Raw genomic sequence first — 17,512 nt, forward strand, 5'->3', positions numbered from 1 at the left:
TTAAATAAAAAAAAGAAAAAAGTAATGAATAAATAACTAGTTATTTTCGTTTCTACATTGATTGGATTCAATGTATCGGAAATTGAGTAAGCAGATTGCAACCATGTACTGTCACCTGTTGAGTATTAAACTCATTGATAATTGCAATCGTTCGATTAAGATTGTTTTAATAGTTATATGTATATATTTGTATAAAATGATAAAATGTAAATGAAAGAATAAAATTGAATTATCATTTAAATGTGTTTTAATGAAGTTAATATTGTATTAACACTATGTACATTTAGATAGAAAAATATACATTATGTTGTACACACAAACATAAAGTTACGAAAAAATCGCTTGAAAATTAACATTACTCAGTAGTAAATTGTGTTTTCTCTCGTGAGAAAGTAGGAAATAATTGCTGCTCTGTGAGTGCTTGTAAATGTTACTCATTATAATGGAGAATATTTCTATAAATGAAAAAATTCCAATGCATTTATAAGTATGTTAATTAAAAAATTAAAATAAAATTCTTTAACTTAGATATTCAAAAATATTTAGATTTTTTTTTTTTCTTATTTATTATATTAATATCGTAAATTTAGTTAGCTTTTAATTAATGAAATTCAACCGCGCCTAGACAGCATTTGATTTATATACATCTGTAAATAATCAGCGAAAGTAGCACAGGTGTGGCTCGAAGTAACAAGCATGTTTGTATTGTCTTTAGATGTCTGTTCATAAAAAACATGCAATTATTATGTATACTTGCATGAAGATATCTAAAAATAATGACGTCACTTTCTTTTTCTAAAGTAAAAGTTTATTTCCTGCTATAGTTTACATCAAGATGCAGTTCTAAAATTTATCTATATTTTATTGGAAATATTTTTTAGGAAAGTTGTTAAAAATTATTATTCACATTGGATATACTATAATTTGTGTATTGTAAAAAGCCAATTAAAAAGTGTATTTAATTAGATACTAAAGTTTTAATTACAAGACATACAGAACAATACAACAATTGCAACATTTATAAAAAAGTATATTTCATAAAATTCTTCCTGAATCTAACAAAACATTTTGAAACTTTTTTGTTGTGCTCTACCGAGTACACTTTTCAAAAAAATTATTACAAGCTGTTGAATTTAAATAAATGTAAAAATTTTTTAATTGCTTCAATGAACTTAACTAGCTCCAATTAAATACACAATTTTCTTTAAAAAATATACTCTACATAATTTAGATAAAAAAAATCATTATTATTGTATTGAAAAAAAATATGACGTTGATAAAAAAAAAAAGATAAAATTGGAATGAATATCTTTAGAATCCTTAAAATTTTCGTAACTTTGATGAAAGTCTGAATAAGCAACCGTTTATTACTATCCATATTCTCTGAGTCTAATTAACAATAGCACAGGAAGCGGTTCTACATTTGAGTTAGCCAATTGGAGAGCGAATTTGTGCTGCAAATGAATTTCACTGGTATGTTCGTGGAAAGCAGTCAGACGATATCCCGAATTCTGTGAACGCTTCCTGAAGGGGAAAAGCATACGCTACAGAGCTTCTCTCACACTTATACTTGTTGGTACTATCGTATTTGGTTCTTGAAACTTTACTGGAATATATACCGAATATTGCCACGGCATTCCATTTTCAGTTGGCAGCACACATCGGCCAATTTAGTCTGCGGCATAATCAGAATTGTAGTACGAAATTTGATTTCATTTTGGTCATGGATTCAATTGAAACTTATAAATTCCAAGAAAACTTCTTTTTTTATTATTATTAGAGTCTTAAAGGAAATTTAGATTCATTTTATTTTATTACCGTTACGATGCACTTCAGAAAACCTTGAACCTATTCTAAAACTTTCATCAACTTTTTCCAATAATGTTCTTGATATTAACATTTTTTTTAAATATTCAACCTTTATGGGTTAATAATTACATTAACAGAAATAATTTAGACCTTATTTGTATTTTTTATATCTTAAGGTTATATTTAAAAGTTCGGTTATGTTTGATGGAAGCCTCTTTCCTGCTTCTTGGAGATCTTGAAGCAGAGCCACTCTTTGTGCATTAAAGTTAGAACATTCCTTTATAACATGATTAAGGTTTTGAACATTAGCTGAATCATTAACGATTCCTACTCTAAAGAGTCTTGATATCAATTAAAAATCAGAAATCAAATTAAACCAGAATTATTTATAAAGTATTAAAAACAACAACGGTTTTCTGACTCGAATTTAATCGAAACATCTTTTTTTTATCATGTACAGATATTTACTCTAGCTGCCTCAGCCTTTCTTGTTTTTTTTTTCATATATAATAACTATAGTAACACAGATCGATCTGTTTCTCCAGCAGGTTTTTTTTCTTGTTTTCGTACTAGACTCGATAAAAAAAAATTGTTGACGAAAATAAAACACTTGATCAACTTTGAAATATTTCCTTGCACTAATTAATTTTTAAGTGGCAGAAATATTTATTTAATAATGTAGTCGAAAGTATGCAACGTATTTGAGATAATTAATCAGAATATAATCTCTATTTTCAAGCGAAATAATGCTTTGATCAAAAATATGTATACAATTCTTACCAACATTGTGCTTTCCTTTCTTCTTCTACTATAAGAAAATATACATCGTTTAAACCATTTCAGAATATTTATCGTTGGTTGTATAAATTACCTTAGGAAACTTGAAATTTGCATGCGCCATACGCTGAGAATAATGTGAAAGCTTCGATAAATGCCCCGAAGAGAAACAAATCCCTTTAGTGCTTCAAAGAGTACTAAATTTAACTAATCATCTTGAATATAATCATACAATTGCTTATTTCCAATATTAAACATTGAACAATAAATATGATCTACAAGTATTATTATTATTTTCGTAATAATTATTAATCTTTCAATAAACATAAACATAACATAAGTTGAATAGTTATTTTTTTCTTGAAGAGATTATTAATTAACGTAAATGACATTCAGCAGTTAGTCAAATGAAGTACTATTAAAAATAGTCAAAAAAATTGAATAATAAGAAATTAAATATTATATAGCAAAACAGTAATATGATGTGTTAATTAATGTTATTAAACGTCTTTACTTTCGTTGATATAAACATGACTCGACTAAGTTTGACATGAAAGACAGAGATGAAAGATAGAAGCTGTAAATTATTTGCATATTTCTGGAAGACAAAGCACAAGAACGTTCAACGATTTTCAAGTCATAAAGATTGAGTATCTACAAAAGTACTAAAAAATTTTTTAGCAAAGGTTTAACGATTCATTTTCAAGAGAAAACCAAATATTTGTATTTGTGTGTTGACCTTTCTCTCACTCTAATTGGTTTTTAAAATTTTTAATTATAAATATTGAATAAATTAACTACGAAAAAATTTTGTAAAACTTTTTGTAGATGAAAAAAGTTTGAATCTTTTAAATAAGTCAATAAAATATAGGTATTGAACCTAAACACTACTTTCTATCGAACGACCTTAATTATTATTGTGTGCTAACATAATTAACAGCTTCAACTAATATCGATTTCTCATTGACTTTATTGATTGTATGCGTTCAGGTGTCGTATTATTATCATATTTTTTTTTTACTATTAAATATTTTGTTATATTTGGATTTGTTGCTTAATGGCCTTCACCACCTGTTGTTTTGTTTTTATATTTTTTTTTTGCTTTGCTGAATGGTTTGTGTGACCCTGTAATTGGCTCGTACTGTTTGATAATAAATAAATAAATGAATAAAAATTGTAGGTTTATAAGAGCAATTGTTAATACAAATAAAAAAATAAATTCTAGCCAGTTATAATCAACGTTCATTTATTTTCGATGAATAACCAAATAATACTTTATTACAGTTTTTAATAAAATGTATTCGGCCTATACAAATAGTATTTTTATTTATTTATCTTAATATTTATTTTTATCCTTTTGTATTATATTAATAATAATAGTAATAATAATAATTAAATGACTTTTTTATACTTCCAAATATTATTTTACAACAATTACAGAACACGATACAATTATGATCGAGTTAATATTTTTTTTAATAACAATTATTTATTTAATACAACTATGAATTTTTCATTCTTCCAGATATTTATGTGCTAGAAATATACAGTTAATTCGCAAATGTATGAACAGATAATTGAGTAGATGTTGAAGAGTTTTAAGTGGTATTTTCTTCACTTCCATACTGACTCAATCTTGAAAGCTTTACGAGTCAGTCAAGTTTAATGAATATTCTGTTCTTTTGATACTACAAAATTAATTAGACCATTCAAATAACATTGAAAAGCAAAAATTAATCCAAAATTCCATTTCTTAACTGACTTTGATCAAATTTTATCACAGTATCGCAGCAAATAATTTTTTTTTAGAATAAAACAATGCATTTTCTTATGATATTAATTATTTTTTCAATATAAAAAATCTTGTATTTTTATTATGTATAATAACAAAGATGTTATTACCCAGTAAATATATTGATTAAACAAGTACAAATATTTTCCTATAAAAATAAAAAATTACATACTTTTGATAAAAGTCATAGAGTAGTGAAAAATACAGAAAAAAAATCCGACATTTCTTTTTTACTCCTAAATAACGAATTGTGATAGCAAAGATTTCTTTAAAGATTTATTATTTATGTAGTTAAAGGTTTTTTTAAAGAAAGTTATCAATTCTCTATTTTATCACAACTTTCACTCACTCGTCTACACTTTATTTTGTGCAAGTCTCGTGAACATTTATCTCTTTTCAGTATTATTTTATCTATTTTTTTTATCATCATCAATTCATACATATTACCCTGTTTTTTATAAATAATAATAATAATAATACACACAAGCAAAGAGAAGAGTCAGATAATAACTACTTCGTATTATATTTATTGTAACATTTAAAATAGAAATAATTGCATCAAAACTTCCATAATAGCAAGTTATTATAAATGAATTTACATTTAATTATAGACAGATACCAGCTATTAGACAAAGAGATAATTCTCTTGAAATGATTTTAGATCAAATATAATAATGATTATTGTGGAAAGAAAAAAAGTTCATTTAAGTACTGAAATAAATCGTTTATGAACAATCATGAATCTAGATGATTGAAATAGGCCACTTACATCAGTATACTACAGCACATAAATATTGTTATTATAATCATTTTATTCTAGATATATGAATAATTTCCTAAATATTTTATTGCCGGATTGATGAATGATTAAGTGATGGTAGAGTATTTGTACAAGTATCATGATGTGGTAGATACTACCTACCTCAGAAAGGACTATTGATTATCACAAGGTACATAATAGTGTAGTCTTAATAATTATCAATAAAAATTCATGTAATAACATTGTCCAATTGTTAATTATTTTTTTCTTGAATATATACATAATCTTCTTATTAACAGCCAGATGTTGCTTTGGTTATGATGAAGCCAGTGATGAAAGAGATCAAGAGTGAAACATTGGACTGAGATGTTCCTAGAATCATAAATTGTATGATCAATTTTATAATTATTCGATTAACTTTATTCAAAAGACTTTGATAAACAGGTTTATTGACCTTAAAGGAAACTCGACGTTGATATAGAAAGAAGTAAAGAAAAAATAAGTGAAGGCAAGATAATAGAGAAAATCGAATAACTTGATTCCCGTTTTAGTTATATTATAGATTAAAGGTTTACCTTCTTCTTTAATAAGATAGAACATTTCTCTCTTGGGAAATATCCTTCAATTCTCGGCGCAATTGTTCTGGTTATTATAAATATTTTGTGTTTAACACGTTTAGAAAAATGAAATCAACTATTACTTTGATAATATTTTACTTAGGTGAATGAAAATGACAAAAATAAAGGGATATAAATTGTATCTATATTATTTTAACCCAGACTAAGTCCAGATGACTACCGTTTGCCTTTTTAGTACCCAACGAAGATTTATAGCTTCCCTGGGTATTTTCACTTGGGACATTTTGTGCTCTCGAAATATAGAAAGAGTTAAATCTACGGCTTGACATGTGAAGAGAGGTTGGAAAAAAAGATCGAGGAGTTTACACTATTAATTATAAGAAACTCATATGAGACGTAATTTCAAAAGGTCTAAGCGCACTGTGCGACGATAAACTTCTCATTTTTTGAAATCCGTAATTTTTTCAACTTTTATTTTTAATTTTTTATAATAAATATAAATTATTATAATAATTTTTAAAAAAAAGTTAATAATTATCATCATACTTATTAAAAACAATATATCTATATATAACTCAATTAGTTAAGTATGTGTATTTGGAATGACTTTATTATATATTCAACTAAATGGAGTATTTATAACTTTTGATAGCTGTAATTCATCATAACTTACCATTATAAACTATTTCTCGAACTAAAGTATAATTTGCTTCTCTGATCGACACTTCACACTGGAATGTGGTTGGTAATTTGATTTCATTCATCCACAAATTAGCCACAACTTCAGCAGTAAATCGACCGTCCGACTTGTTTTCATAGAATTGTTTTTGATTTTCTATTGGTTGACTGAAATATTTAAAAAAATTCATTCTAAATAATTTAAAAAATTTTTTAAATAAGTTCTTGAATTAAAACAAAATTCAAACAAGTCTTTTCATGGGTAAGTATTTTTAATAGAGTTAAATAAAAAACTTACTTATCACGATAAAGCATTATCAGAGGTTGTGGATAAAGGTCTTCTGCTACACACCGTGTTGTTAATCGTGTAGAGTTTTCATTTATTATTGGATGAAACAATCGAAAAACACTGGCAGGAGCTAAAAAATATTTTATACAATTTTATAAAAAAAAATTTGGTCTATGTTTAGAATATCTCTTAATTATTGTGATTGTCAGTACAAAAAAAAAACAATGAAAAAAAAATATACAATGAAAATATGATATAAAATATTGTTCTTTTGTTGTTCATAAAGCACAAGTGATGTTGTTTACTAATCAATTGGTTGGTTACAATAGAAACTTGTTCGTTCATAGTTGTCACTGCGATTATTATTCAAATATACAATTATATTAAAAATAAATATTGCATATGGTTATTTACAGTAGCTAAAAATAAAGACAAAAATAACGAAATATGAATGGACATGATTGCTTATGGATAAATCAAATCATTTTAATTATATTATTTTAGTGTAACAATGTGTAGATGTTATTTATTTATTTCTGTTTTTCATTGTAAAGTATTTTTAAAAAATTCTTACATAACTTTCAATAGTGTTAGCTTTTCTCTATAAATCGATATTCAGTTCACGTCTTATGTTTGTAGAATATTCTGCCCATCAATACTAATACAATACATTCACCGTACCATTGTGTGCATTGAGTTCTGTCGCCAGACTGCAGTCGATTTCTACTACTAGCCGTCGGCACTATTTTCACTGCTACTTTAACCCTTTTCATGTCATCATCTCAAGTCATGCATAAAAATAAATCTAATGTATCACTCTTGATCTTTAACCATTGCTTTTTAAATATAAAACAAAAAGTTTTGTTGACTCGACTTTTTTAAAATCAAATAAATATTTTAACTCTGACATCATATTTTTTAAAACCATTCCCATGTAATATTATTACATTTTTTCCTTTTTTTTTTTTATATTTTAAAACTTTTGTTTTTTCACTACTATTCAGTTTATGCATTGAAAAAATAACAATACTATGTAATAATATAAAAGAACTTTTATCCATAACAATTTGACCCACTTAAAAAGTAAAATGTCTCTCGATAAAATAGACATCAATTGTGATTATATTTTGGTTTTATTTAAAAAAAAAACTAACTGAATAATGTTGTTCTTTAAAATTGAATAATAAATATAACATTGTTATCTGTGAATGGTATTGTTAACAAATAAAACAAACTTATCTATTATTTTATTTAAATGAATTTACTTTAATTAAAAAGTTGAAAAACGTAATAAAACTTACTCGAAAACTTTTTTATATTTTCTTTGTGCAAAAAAAGAGAGAGAAGGAATAATATTTTCAAGAGATTCAAATCTACTAATGTAGTAGTCATAAAAACTTTTTATTCTGAACATGAATTTCTTGACATGACTTATTTATTAATTTGTAGATGAGATAGTAATATTTTAAAAGAATATTTAGTCTTGAAAAATGATGATAATTATTCAAAACAATTATGTTTATCAAAAATAATAACTCTTCTATAAAAAAAAACAAATTATTAATCTGATTCCTTCACTCATTGCAAAAAACCCATTTTTGTATATGCATTTCAACTCTTTAACAAAAAACTCTTCCTTCTATCATCCCTGATTTCTAAAAGTTCAAAGTTGAACTTCTTCAGATTCCTCCAACCTTCCTTAAATATATACAGAAATAAATAAAAATTAATTAAAATAAATCAAAAATAATAAATCAATAAAGAAGTTCTACGAGCTAGGCTTCAAGCCCTCTTCTAGACTTTTTGATCAATCCTTTACATAAGAAACCTTTTTCCTAACTTCGAATACACTTAGAATCTATCAGAACTTCTACATCACTCATACACCAAATGCTCTGTAACATTATGTATTCACTTTCTCATCAATAAACGAATCGTTTTAATTAAAATATCGTCCAGTTATTGGAAATACAACATCAACTATAAAGAAATACTTACAATAAACGAGCATATCACTAGTAGCCTCCACTTCAGCATCTTGTGCTGATATGCTACATTTAACTTTTCCAGAAAGTTCATGACTTGGTTTAACTAATTTGACTGCTCTGTACATGGTATTTGAATCATTGCTTGCTTTATATGACTCATCAATGTAATGTCGGTATTCATCTGAACCCCGATGTCTTCTGTCATGAATCCATTGGTAGAGAAGCTCGTTCTGTTTGATATACCACTTAACAACAAGGGCGACATTTGACGTTAACTCCATGTCATATTTGCAATCCAAAATTACTGGCTCATCAGTTCCTGCTCTCACAATTTTCGGAATTTCAACAGACGTTATTCTCAGTGGCTCTGCTCCTGTAAAACATAATAGTTTCATCGATAAATTAGTTTCCAACTAACGACAGAATGATTAATTTTATAAAGTTTTCATTATAATGAAGTTAATCAACGATCAATTGATTTCTTAATCTATCGTACGATCGCTGACAATTTATTTTTAACAAATCACCACTCTAGTTTTCGTAGAATTTTAAAAAAAGATTATTATGCGTGTGAAGTCTTTATCAAAAGTAAAAATATCATGTTTTGTACATTGTCACGTCAAAATATATGAGATTATAGACTGAAAGTGGTGAACAGAGACTATTATCTCTTAATCACAAATAATATTTTTGCATGTTTACTTTAGATTTATAGAGTTATATACACTTTTAAATAGTTGTTTTCCAATACGTGTTAAAAATGACGTTTTGAAAGTAATTTTGAAAAATTATACGATCACATGATAAACATGCGAGATTTCAAAGTCTATTTCATTTGATATAACCACCGAAATGATTAGTCCAGTAACTGATGTCACATTAAAATTAAGTATTCGATATGACTGTAATTTCTTAAAACATTTTTATCAAACTTTGAATAATTTACTATGGTGAAATTATACTCTAGTGTACTATATGATCATAAGAGTTATTATTCTGTCTGGATCAATACGAAATTAAGCAATTGGGGACATTCTTTATGTAATTGGAAAAATATCGTGACCCTATATGTTCCTATGTTACAGGATATACCTTTCACAGTGGCCACTTTTACTTAATAATGTCATTATATTTTTACAGTACTTATTTTTTACAAATCCACATGGAAATACTATGGATCTGGGCATAATGCATCTGGAAGGTAACCGCAATGTATCCAAAATACATTTCAGTAATAAAAAAATTCTTTTTACATTCTAATATTATATTATATATTAATATTAATATAGAAGAGAAGGTAGGATTATGGTCCATCGGCTAGCCCACAAATATATTGAAAAATAACTTCTTGATAATAAACAGAAATTTCGAAAAGTGAAAATTGATGATAACTTAACAGAGTAAAATGTAATTTAATGAAAAAAAAAAGCGACTCATAATTCTACCTTCTCCTCGATATTTATACATAGATTTATTTATAATTAATATGTATTAATATTAATATTATAATGTTAAATTACATTAATCACAATATATTACAGTAATAATCAAAATTTTACAAGTAATAAAGAATGCAAAAAGGTTAAATGAAGTTGATAAAAAATTGATGAAATGAAATTAATTAAACATACCATATGGAAATAGACTTTGACTGAGGAATTATTCAGTTCTTTCTTGTTGATTGTGTAAATTTATTTTTCACTTAAGTTTCAGTATTTTCTTTGAATATTTTTAATTAGTAAGCAATTATATACACATACATAGTGAAAACAATTTACGACTGAAAATAATTTTAGAAAGCGTGTCTTTAGCTTTAGAATTGTCTTTAGCTTTTAGTATGAGTCAACGCGGTGTGCTTTTTTTTTTAATACTTTACAGAAGCTTTGAACCGACCAGTCATCATTCTTCTTTTATTTGATTTTTAGAATTCTTTGTGCGTACGTGGAATACTTGACATCAAAGGGAGAGCCGAGAACTTTGAAGGTGCACCTTGCAGAGGCTTATCGTCTCCAGTTGCCGACCCTTGACGATCTCAAGTATACACTGCGGGCAGCTCAGCGGATTAGGGGAGTAATGTAGGAAACACAACGAAAGGTGAAAAAGCTCAGAGGTTCACTGAGGCCCAAACTCTTTAAATAGGGCCACTACAGCAGCGCCTCATAATGTAATAGGAATTATGGGTTGATGAATCGCACGTAGTATTCGTCTGATGTGTGAGTTTTATATGCGCAACGTTAAGTATGAAAAAGATTAAACGCGAGAGGTAAAGGTGGAAAAATATGCGTCAAAAAAATATGTATATACTAAAGATTATAAAAACCCAACATAAACTGTTAGTCGTTGCGTGTCAAAGCGCTAATGCAAATTTCTTGGTTCTTTCAAATACTCTATACAACTTAATACTTGATCTCAGTATGTGACTCTACGTTTCTCTACTTTTCGTCCTTCTAATGATAACATAATTTTTTGAACTTTTGATGATCAAAGAAAATATCGCATGCCCATTACTTGGTTATCGTTCAGCCTCCAACTTATTATAAAGTTAAAAATTTCCAGTAAAATTATATTATTTCTGTAAAAGCCTGATTTACTCAAGTTCATGCGGTAGTTAACTTTTTTATTACATCTCGTTAAGAAATTACGCAACTTGGAGTTTTTCTGCAATTTATTAAATATCTAATTATTTTCATCATATTTTTTATCAATTGGAAATTTTATCCATTTTTTTTCATTCGTTCACAAATTAAAACAAAATGAGTCTGGGTACTCTATGTGTCAAGACAACATAATTCCCATTCTCATTGACCGTTTATTATCATTGTTTTTAATAATTATTTATAACAAATATAAATTGTTATAAACATTGTATTATTGTTAGAAATCATCTGACGCCATTAACAACAAAGTTAATTCTTAATTGCCTTTTACTTCATTTTATTTTACAGTTCATTGGTTATAAAAAAAATGGCTGTAACGAATTTGTTAAAACTCCCTTTAGATCTTTTTCATGGTATTATCGTTCAAATGAAATTAGTCCAGAGTCGATATCTACAGTGATTCTCGAGATATCGAAAACAAAAAAAAACCTCACATACATACGTACAAGCGTACGTACGTATGTAAATCCATTTTTATACCTTCTAATATGCTTTTAGATATCTCAAAACATTAAAATATGACAAAATTACGAATTTCAAAAATCAACCCCATTACAATAATTTTCTAATGGAAAGTTGAAAAAACTCTTTTAACTTACTCCCATTGGATGGAAAAATATGAGCTGATGATTATTTTAAATAATATAATTTAAAAACAAATATTTGTTAAAGCGAAACTTTTTATGAGAATTTATCAACTAACTCATAATTGGATGTACACAATTTATTAACCAGAAAAAATAATTTAATAAACTTATATTTCCTGACCAATAATTTTCAATGAAAATAATGTGTAAATAAATAAAAGTCTTTTGATAGAAAAGAATATATTCTGTACATCTATTATTTTGTTTGACTACATATATGTATATATCGTGAAAAGTTTACTTTCTTTCTTCTACTAGTCATTGAACTATCCGGTCAATAGGATCAAATACTCAATCACAAGCTCAAATCTGCCAGCATCCAATAACCGACCTTATTCGAATGAAAGCACATTCAAATTGCACCAACGTACAGAGAAAATAAAAAACTTCTCAAAATAAATAGTTTTATTTACACTAAAACATGGATGTTGAAAACAAGTTTTTTATACTATTTCGTTTGTTGAAATTTTATTTGTTCAATTTATTCAACAATTAAACTTGTGTTAATAATTTTCAGAAAGTAATGATTATATTTATACAAGAATACATCTGGGAATTAACTCTTAGCAAAGTAACTATTCAGTAAGTTTACAGAAAATATGTGATCGTTTCAATGCATAACAGTTAGACCTATAAAAACTTTTGATTCATATCGAATGTGTTTTCTTCTGTTGATTCTCGAGAGACATTGATTTTTATATGAAAGAAAATTAAATTTTATGTCTAGACGATAAATCTTTATTGTAACAATATCAAGTTTTGCAAAAAAAAACTTTTAATTTCAGGATAGTTAAATAATAATTTTAACAGAAGTTTATAATTTTTATTAGAAAATGTTTATTATTACTCACCTCTAAGTACTAAACTACACATCACAACAATAAGAAGATCCAACAGCAACTGGCTATCCATATTCACTCACTTAATAAAACTTTTAATTTTCTAATTAATATTTCTAAAATAGACTCATAATTAAGTTATCAGAGAATATTATAAATTTATTGATGATTTAATTTCGTTAAAATACCCCATTATACATCAACTTTGAAGAGAATTAATTATTTATCACTTTCTAGAAACATAAAAAAAAATTCACTTAAATATTTATCTTTTATTAAAACAGTTTGTACATTAAAGCAGTTGATCACTTATACCTTTGGATCACAGGATTGTTTGAAAATAAACAAATTTTAATATTCAATTCGTTAAAAAATATTAATCACTATCTTATGTAACATAAACATAAATATATTTTCATAAAACTATTAAGCATTTTTTTTTTAATTAATAAAACGGAATATAATTTCACTTGGAGGAATTATTTGAATTTAATTTAAGACTTGGAAGAGTATTTTTGAAATAAATTACCCGTCATTCAATATAAGAAGTAAGGCAGAACGTGCTCGCAGAATTGAACACGAGCAACTGATATTGTAACCGTGGCAGCTTGCCAATGTCGTTTTCCAGGAGTTTGCGCGAATTTCTGGAGCTTGCGCACGGAATCCTTGAGACGATTTCGTTTGCACGCAAAAATTTATCCTGTCAAACATGTCATTGTCTTCTCACCAAAATACCGTTTTAACAATTCCAATAATTTTTTACATTCCATGACATTTTAATTGTCCAGTACAACAACAGCATCTGGTTATCAATTTTTTTTTTAATTTTAATTAAAAACTTTTTTATAATTCCAATGAAATGGATATACAAATTCATGATTTTAATAACGCATTCTTCAGTTGTTTATCAGGAATGCCTTTTCTATCATCATTTTAATGATGTTGAATTAATTTATGCAGGTAATGAAATTATTTAATCAAGAGCGTTCATAATACAATTTTTCAGGAGAAACTGAGGAGAGTTGGGACAAAATTGATGTTTCGGAATCTATGATTTGCTTTTTACTTTTGTTGAAAAGTTGAAAATTTGTGAGTGTATAATTACACAACACAACTTCTAAAATAATAATGCACAGATCCAGTTACTAATTATAGGTAGAAAATGGAATTTTTTGTATGGATGTTCGAAGCTTGAAAACTTGAAATTTCAAGTTTGTGAGTTGGAATTTTTTCGCACTCACCTTTTCAATTCTCCTCTACCACAACTCTCCTCTGTCTCCTTTAATAATAACAAAAATGACAATAAACGTGACGAATAATTTGATAAACTTCTCATAATCATTTATTTTCCATAAACATTGATAATAATAAGAATATACTACAAAGTGAGCTACAGTTATATAAACATTTGGTATGATTACAACATTAAGCTATTAACTTCAGTAATTAGTTGGCATTTCATAATTTATATATATATGTACACAACAAATCGTTTTTTTTCTTTTTTATAAGTAGAGAATGATCATAATAATTTTTAATTTTATGAGAAAAATAGAGATAACTCACAATAAATTTTAAAAATATGACTACAAAATGAAAATTGTGTCTGCTTTGACGATAATTTAATTTCTGTTTTATACATTAAGCTATATTAAAAGAATATTCTTCATCTCTCTGATAACCAATTACTGAAATTGATAGCAAATATCATGAACTTATTAATGACATATTAGACTAGGTCAATTGTTCAATTAATTCTCCTTTCAAATAATATTTAGCTAACTATTGAATTTGTTTTAAGCTTAGATTGAAAATTATCTAAAAAAATTTAATCAACATTGAATCACATAAGTGCTTTCTAATTTTTAATACAATAACGAGATATCCAATTTTATTTCTAACTATTAAATGATTTTTATTACATTGAACCAATTGATTCACAAATTTATTTTTACACAATTATCGAAAATAAAAAGAGGTTTATATTTATTTATTATATTACAATATTTTATGGAATTATTCCAGTGATATAAAAGCAATAAATTAATTTTCATGTGATCAAAATTTTTTACAAACTTCATTTTTATACTGTACAATTATTTATGAGTACACTAATAACTTCTTGATCTTTTTTTCACCATATTTACAATATTCATTAAATATTTTATTATAATTAGTAAAACGTATTTATACAATATAACTTAATACTCTATTTAAAGTTTTTTTTTTTTTTTGGCAAATTACATTCTTTTCATATTTTTTTTTTTTTTATTTTTTGGTATTATGACAAGTTTATTAGTGTGTATTTATCAAAATATAATGTAAAAAAAAAATCAAAATGTTGAATCACTTTTTAAATAGTTAAAACTTATTTATTGTAAAAAAAAAAAAACTAGATCTTCTTTGGCTACTAAATAGATAGTTATCGACTTTAAAATCTTTAAATGTAATTTTTGTTTTAACAGAGTATGTGCACGTAATACAGACAAAGTAGTTGACCTTAATTTTACTTTCGCGGTAAACTTTTTATTTTTAGTTCTATTTCATTTTATCGAAAGATACTCTAAAAATATAATGTAATTAAATTTAAATTTCACTTTGTACTTGTACCTCACGGGATAAAAAGAACCTCATATTTCATTATCATAATTCTTATCATTTCAATTATTTCTAAATTCGTATGAATATTAGATTAAAAAGAATAAAAAAATATATCCTTTTTTTTTACAAAAAAAAATGAGTTTTAAATTTGTTGCATGATATAAAACAAAAAGAACTTAATCGCCGAATATTTGAATTTGGTTTCATTGCCAGTTCTGATGATCGAACCATCCCATTGTGAGTCATAGTGAATTGCTGCATTAAATCTGTAAATTGAAAAGAGAAATATTTTATTATTGGAATAAAATGAATTGTATTATAATCGTATTATTGGAACTAATAGATCCTATAAAAAAAAATTCAACTGTTCAGCATAAAAGAAAATAATAAAAAATAAAAATTTTTAACGACCAAAATATTTTATAATTAATTTGTTTATGAGTAGATTTTTATATTTTTCTGATAAAGAACAAAGTTTAAAAAAATTTTCCAGTAAAAGTATAACGATAATCGTCTGCCACAAAGTTTCATTAAATGAAGATAAACAACTATAGCGAGGATTATATAATCTAATCGTGCTCGACTCTTGTGAAATCCTATCTAACGATGCGTTCAATATTTTCATTACTACTGTTTTGGAATTTTTTTCCCCTCAAGTCTCATATTATTCTGATAATTTAATATTTTCAATTTTTTTCATCAAAATATCAGTTATTCTGTGTTATTTCTTCATTGCACGTACAGCATTGAATATAAACTACTCAAGTGACGTAAATTCAATTATTTCACTTTTAGATAACAAAATTTGCCTTCGTTTCATCATAAAAATCTCATTATACTGTCTAAATATTTTATTTTTTATGTACTCTAATGATATTTATTATCACTGAATGAATAATATAATTGACTGGTTATTCTAAAAAATATAAGTTATTTATATTGAATTTATTCATTCGCTGTTCTTGGATTAATTGAATTGTAATTCATGTTAAGTGATATTAAAAATGGAATTTTGTTCATTATTGCACTCTGTGTAACTTTTGTTTAATAGAATAGCTCCTATAGCTATATCATCATTCAATTATCTTCGTTAAAAGCAGTGAATCAATTAATTACGTATCAAACTCATTCAAATACACTTTTAAATTACCAATTATCGTATTTACGATAATTATATTAATAAAAATTGTGGATGTTTTAATGCAAATATAAATTTTGAAAAAAAATATTCATCATAAAAAATTTACATTTTTTTTTATTAGTTAATAATTATAATACATATTGTAAATTAAATACAACGAAATGAATACCATATACTCAATTCATTATCATTATTATTGTTATTATTATCATCATTATTATTACTACTGTTGTATTGTAAATAATAATATCGAATGATCATTAAAATTAATCATTTGTTACTAACAATATTCAATTTAGTCAACAAATCAAGTTGATTATATAAAGTTTAATCACAAATGTTACTTTCTGACCCGAGAGACTAAATTTAAATTCCAGTTTCAACTTACAATCTTCATTTCCTTTGATTTCGCCTATAATTTAATTCCTTTTTGAGAATCATCAACCTCATTGAAAAATTTTACGTCTTAAATTGATCCAAAGAACCTTAGTTTGGTCATCAATGCCATCATAAATTTTTATAATATTCTTTGAATGACATTGATACATTTTCGAGGTTCGAAATAAATTTTATAAGATCCATTTTTAACCTCGACTTTGTTAAAGCGGACGTAACAACAATGTTGAGGTCAAAAATGGACTGAAATTATATGTATAGTAGTGATGTACAGTAGCGTTCAAAAATATTTTGGCAATATAAAATTTTGATAAACAGTTTTTTTTCTTAACTATCCCACTCTAGCCCGATCTCCCCTTCATCTATTTTACAATATAAAAAAATTAAATGAAAATAAAAAAAACTTACCTTGATGAAGATGTTGATCATCAATGGATGAGGCTCAGAGTAAAGAATGTAACAACAATTAACGCAAAATTAACAGTGAAATTGGGAGCAATGCCACCTGCAACAAAATCATTATCATGAACATTAGTAAAGTAATTTAACAACATTAGAGT

General features: G+C 25.8%; 2 protein-coding genes across 6 annotated transcripts in view; both read right to left on the minus strand.

Annotated features, from left to right (window-relative positions):
- Nucleotides 1-4,004: 4,004 nt before the first annotated feature.
- On the minus strand, nt 4,005-13,032 carry LOC118064679 (uncharacterized). The gene is made up of 5 exons (XM_035079447.1): nt 12,827-13,032; nt 8,682-9,044; nt 6,693-6,813; nt 6,390-6,562; nt 4,005-5,510 (listed from the first exon to the last, which is right to left on the minus strand). Exons 1-5 carry the CDS (start codon nt 12,885-12,887, stop codon nt 5,431-5,433), a joined length of 798 nt encoding a protein of 265 aa, XP_034935338.1. The 5' UTR covers nt 12,888-13,032; the 3' UTR covers nt 4,005-5,430.
- Nucleotides 13,033-14,879: 1,847 nt separating this feature from the next.
- The window catches only part of LOC118064639 (uncharacterized), a 42,020-nt gene continuing 39,387 nt past the window's right edge, over nt 14,880-17,512 (minus strand). For 3 of the 5 annotated variants that reach the window (XM_035079376.1, XM_035079378.1, XM_035079377.1), the window contains exons 7-8: nt 17,361-17,457; nt 14,882-15,681 (exon numbers count right to left, since the gene is read on the minus strand). In XM_035079376.1, coding sequence (XP_034935267.1) covers nt 17,381-17,457 — 77 coding nt within the window. In that variant the 3' untranslated portion in view covers nt 14,882-15,681; nt 17,361-17,380. Of the gene's footprint in view, nt 15,682-17,360; nt 17,458-17,512 lie in introns of all 5 variants that reach the window. The other 2 variants (XM_035079375.1, XM_035079374.1) reach the window with 1 other exon arrangement.

The sequence above is a fragment of the Chelonus insularis genome, unplaced genomic scaffold (assembly GCF_013357705.1).
Source record: "Chelonus insularis isolate UGA/USDA-ARS -01 unplaced genomic scaffold, ASM1335770v1 contig_24_pilon, whole genome shotgun sequence".
Taxonomy (NCBI): domain Eukaryota; kingdom Metazoa; phylum Arthropoda; class Insecta; order Hymenoptera; family Braconidae; genus Chelonus; species Chelonus insularis.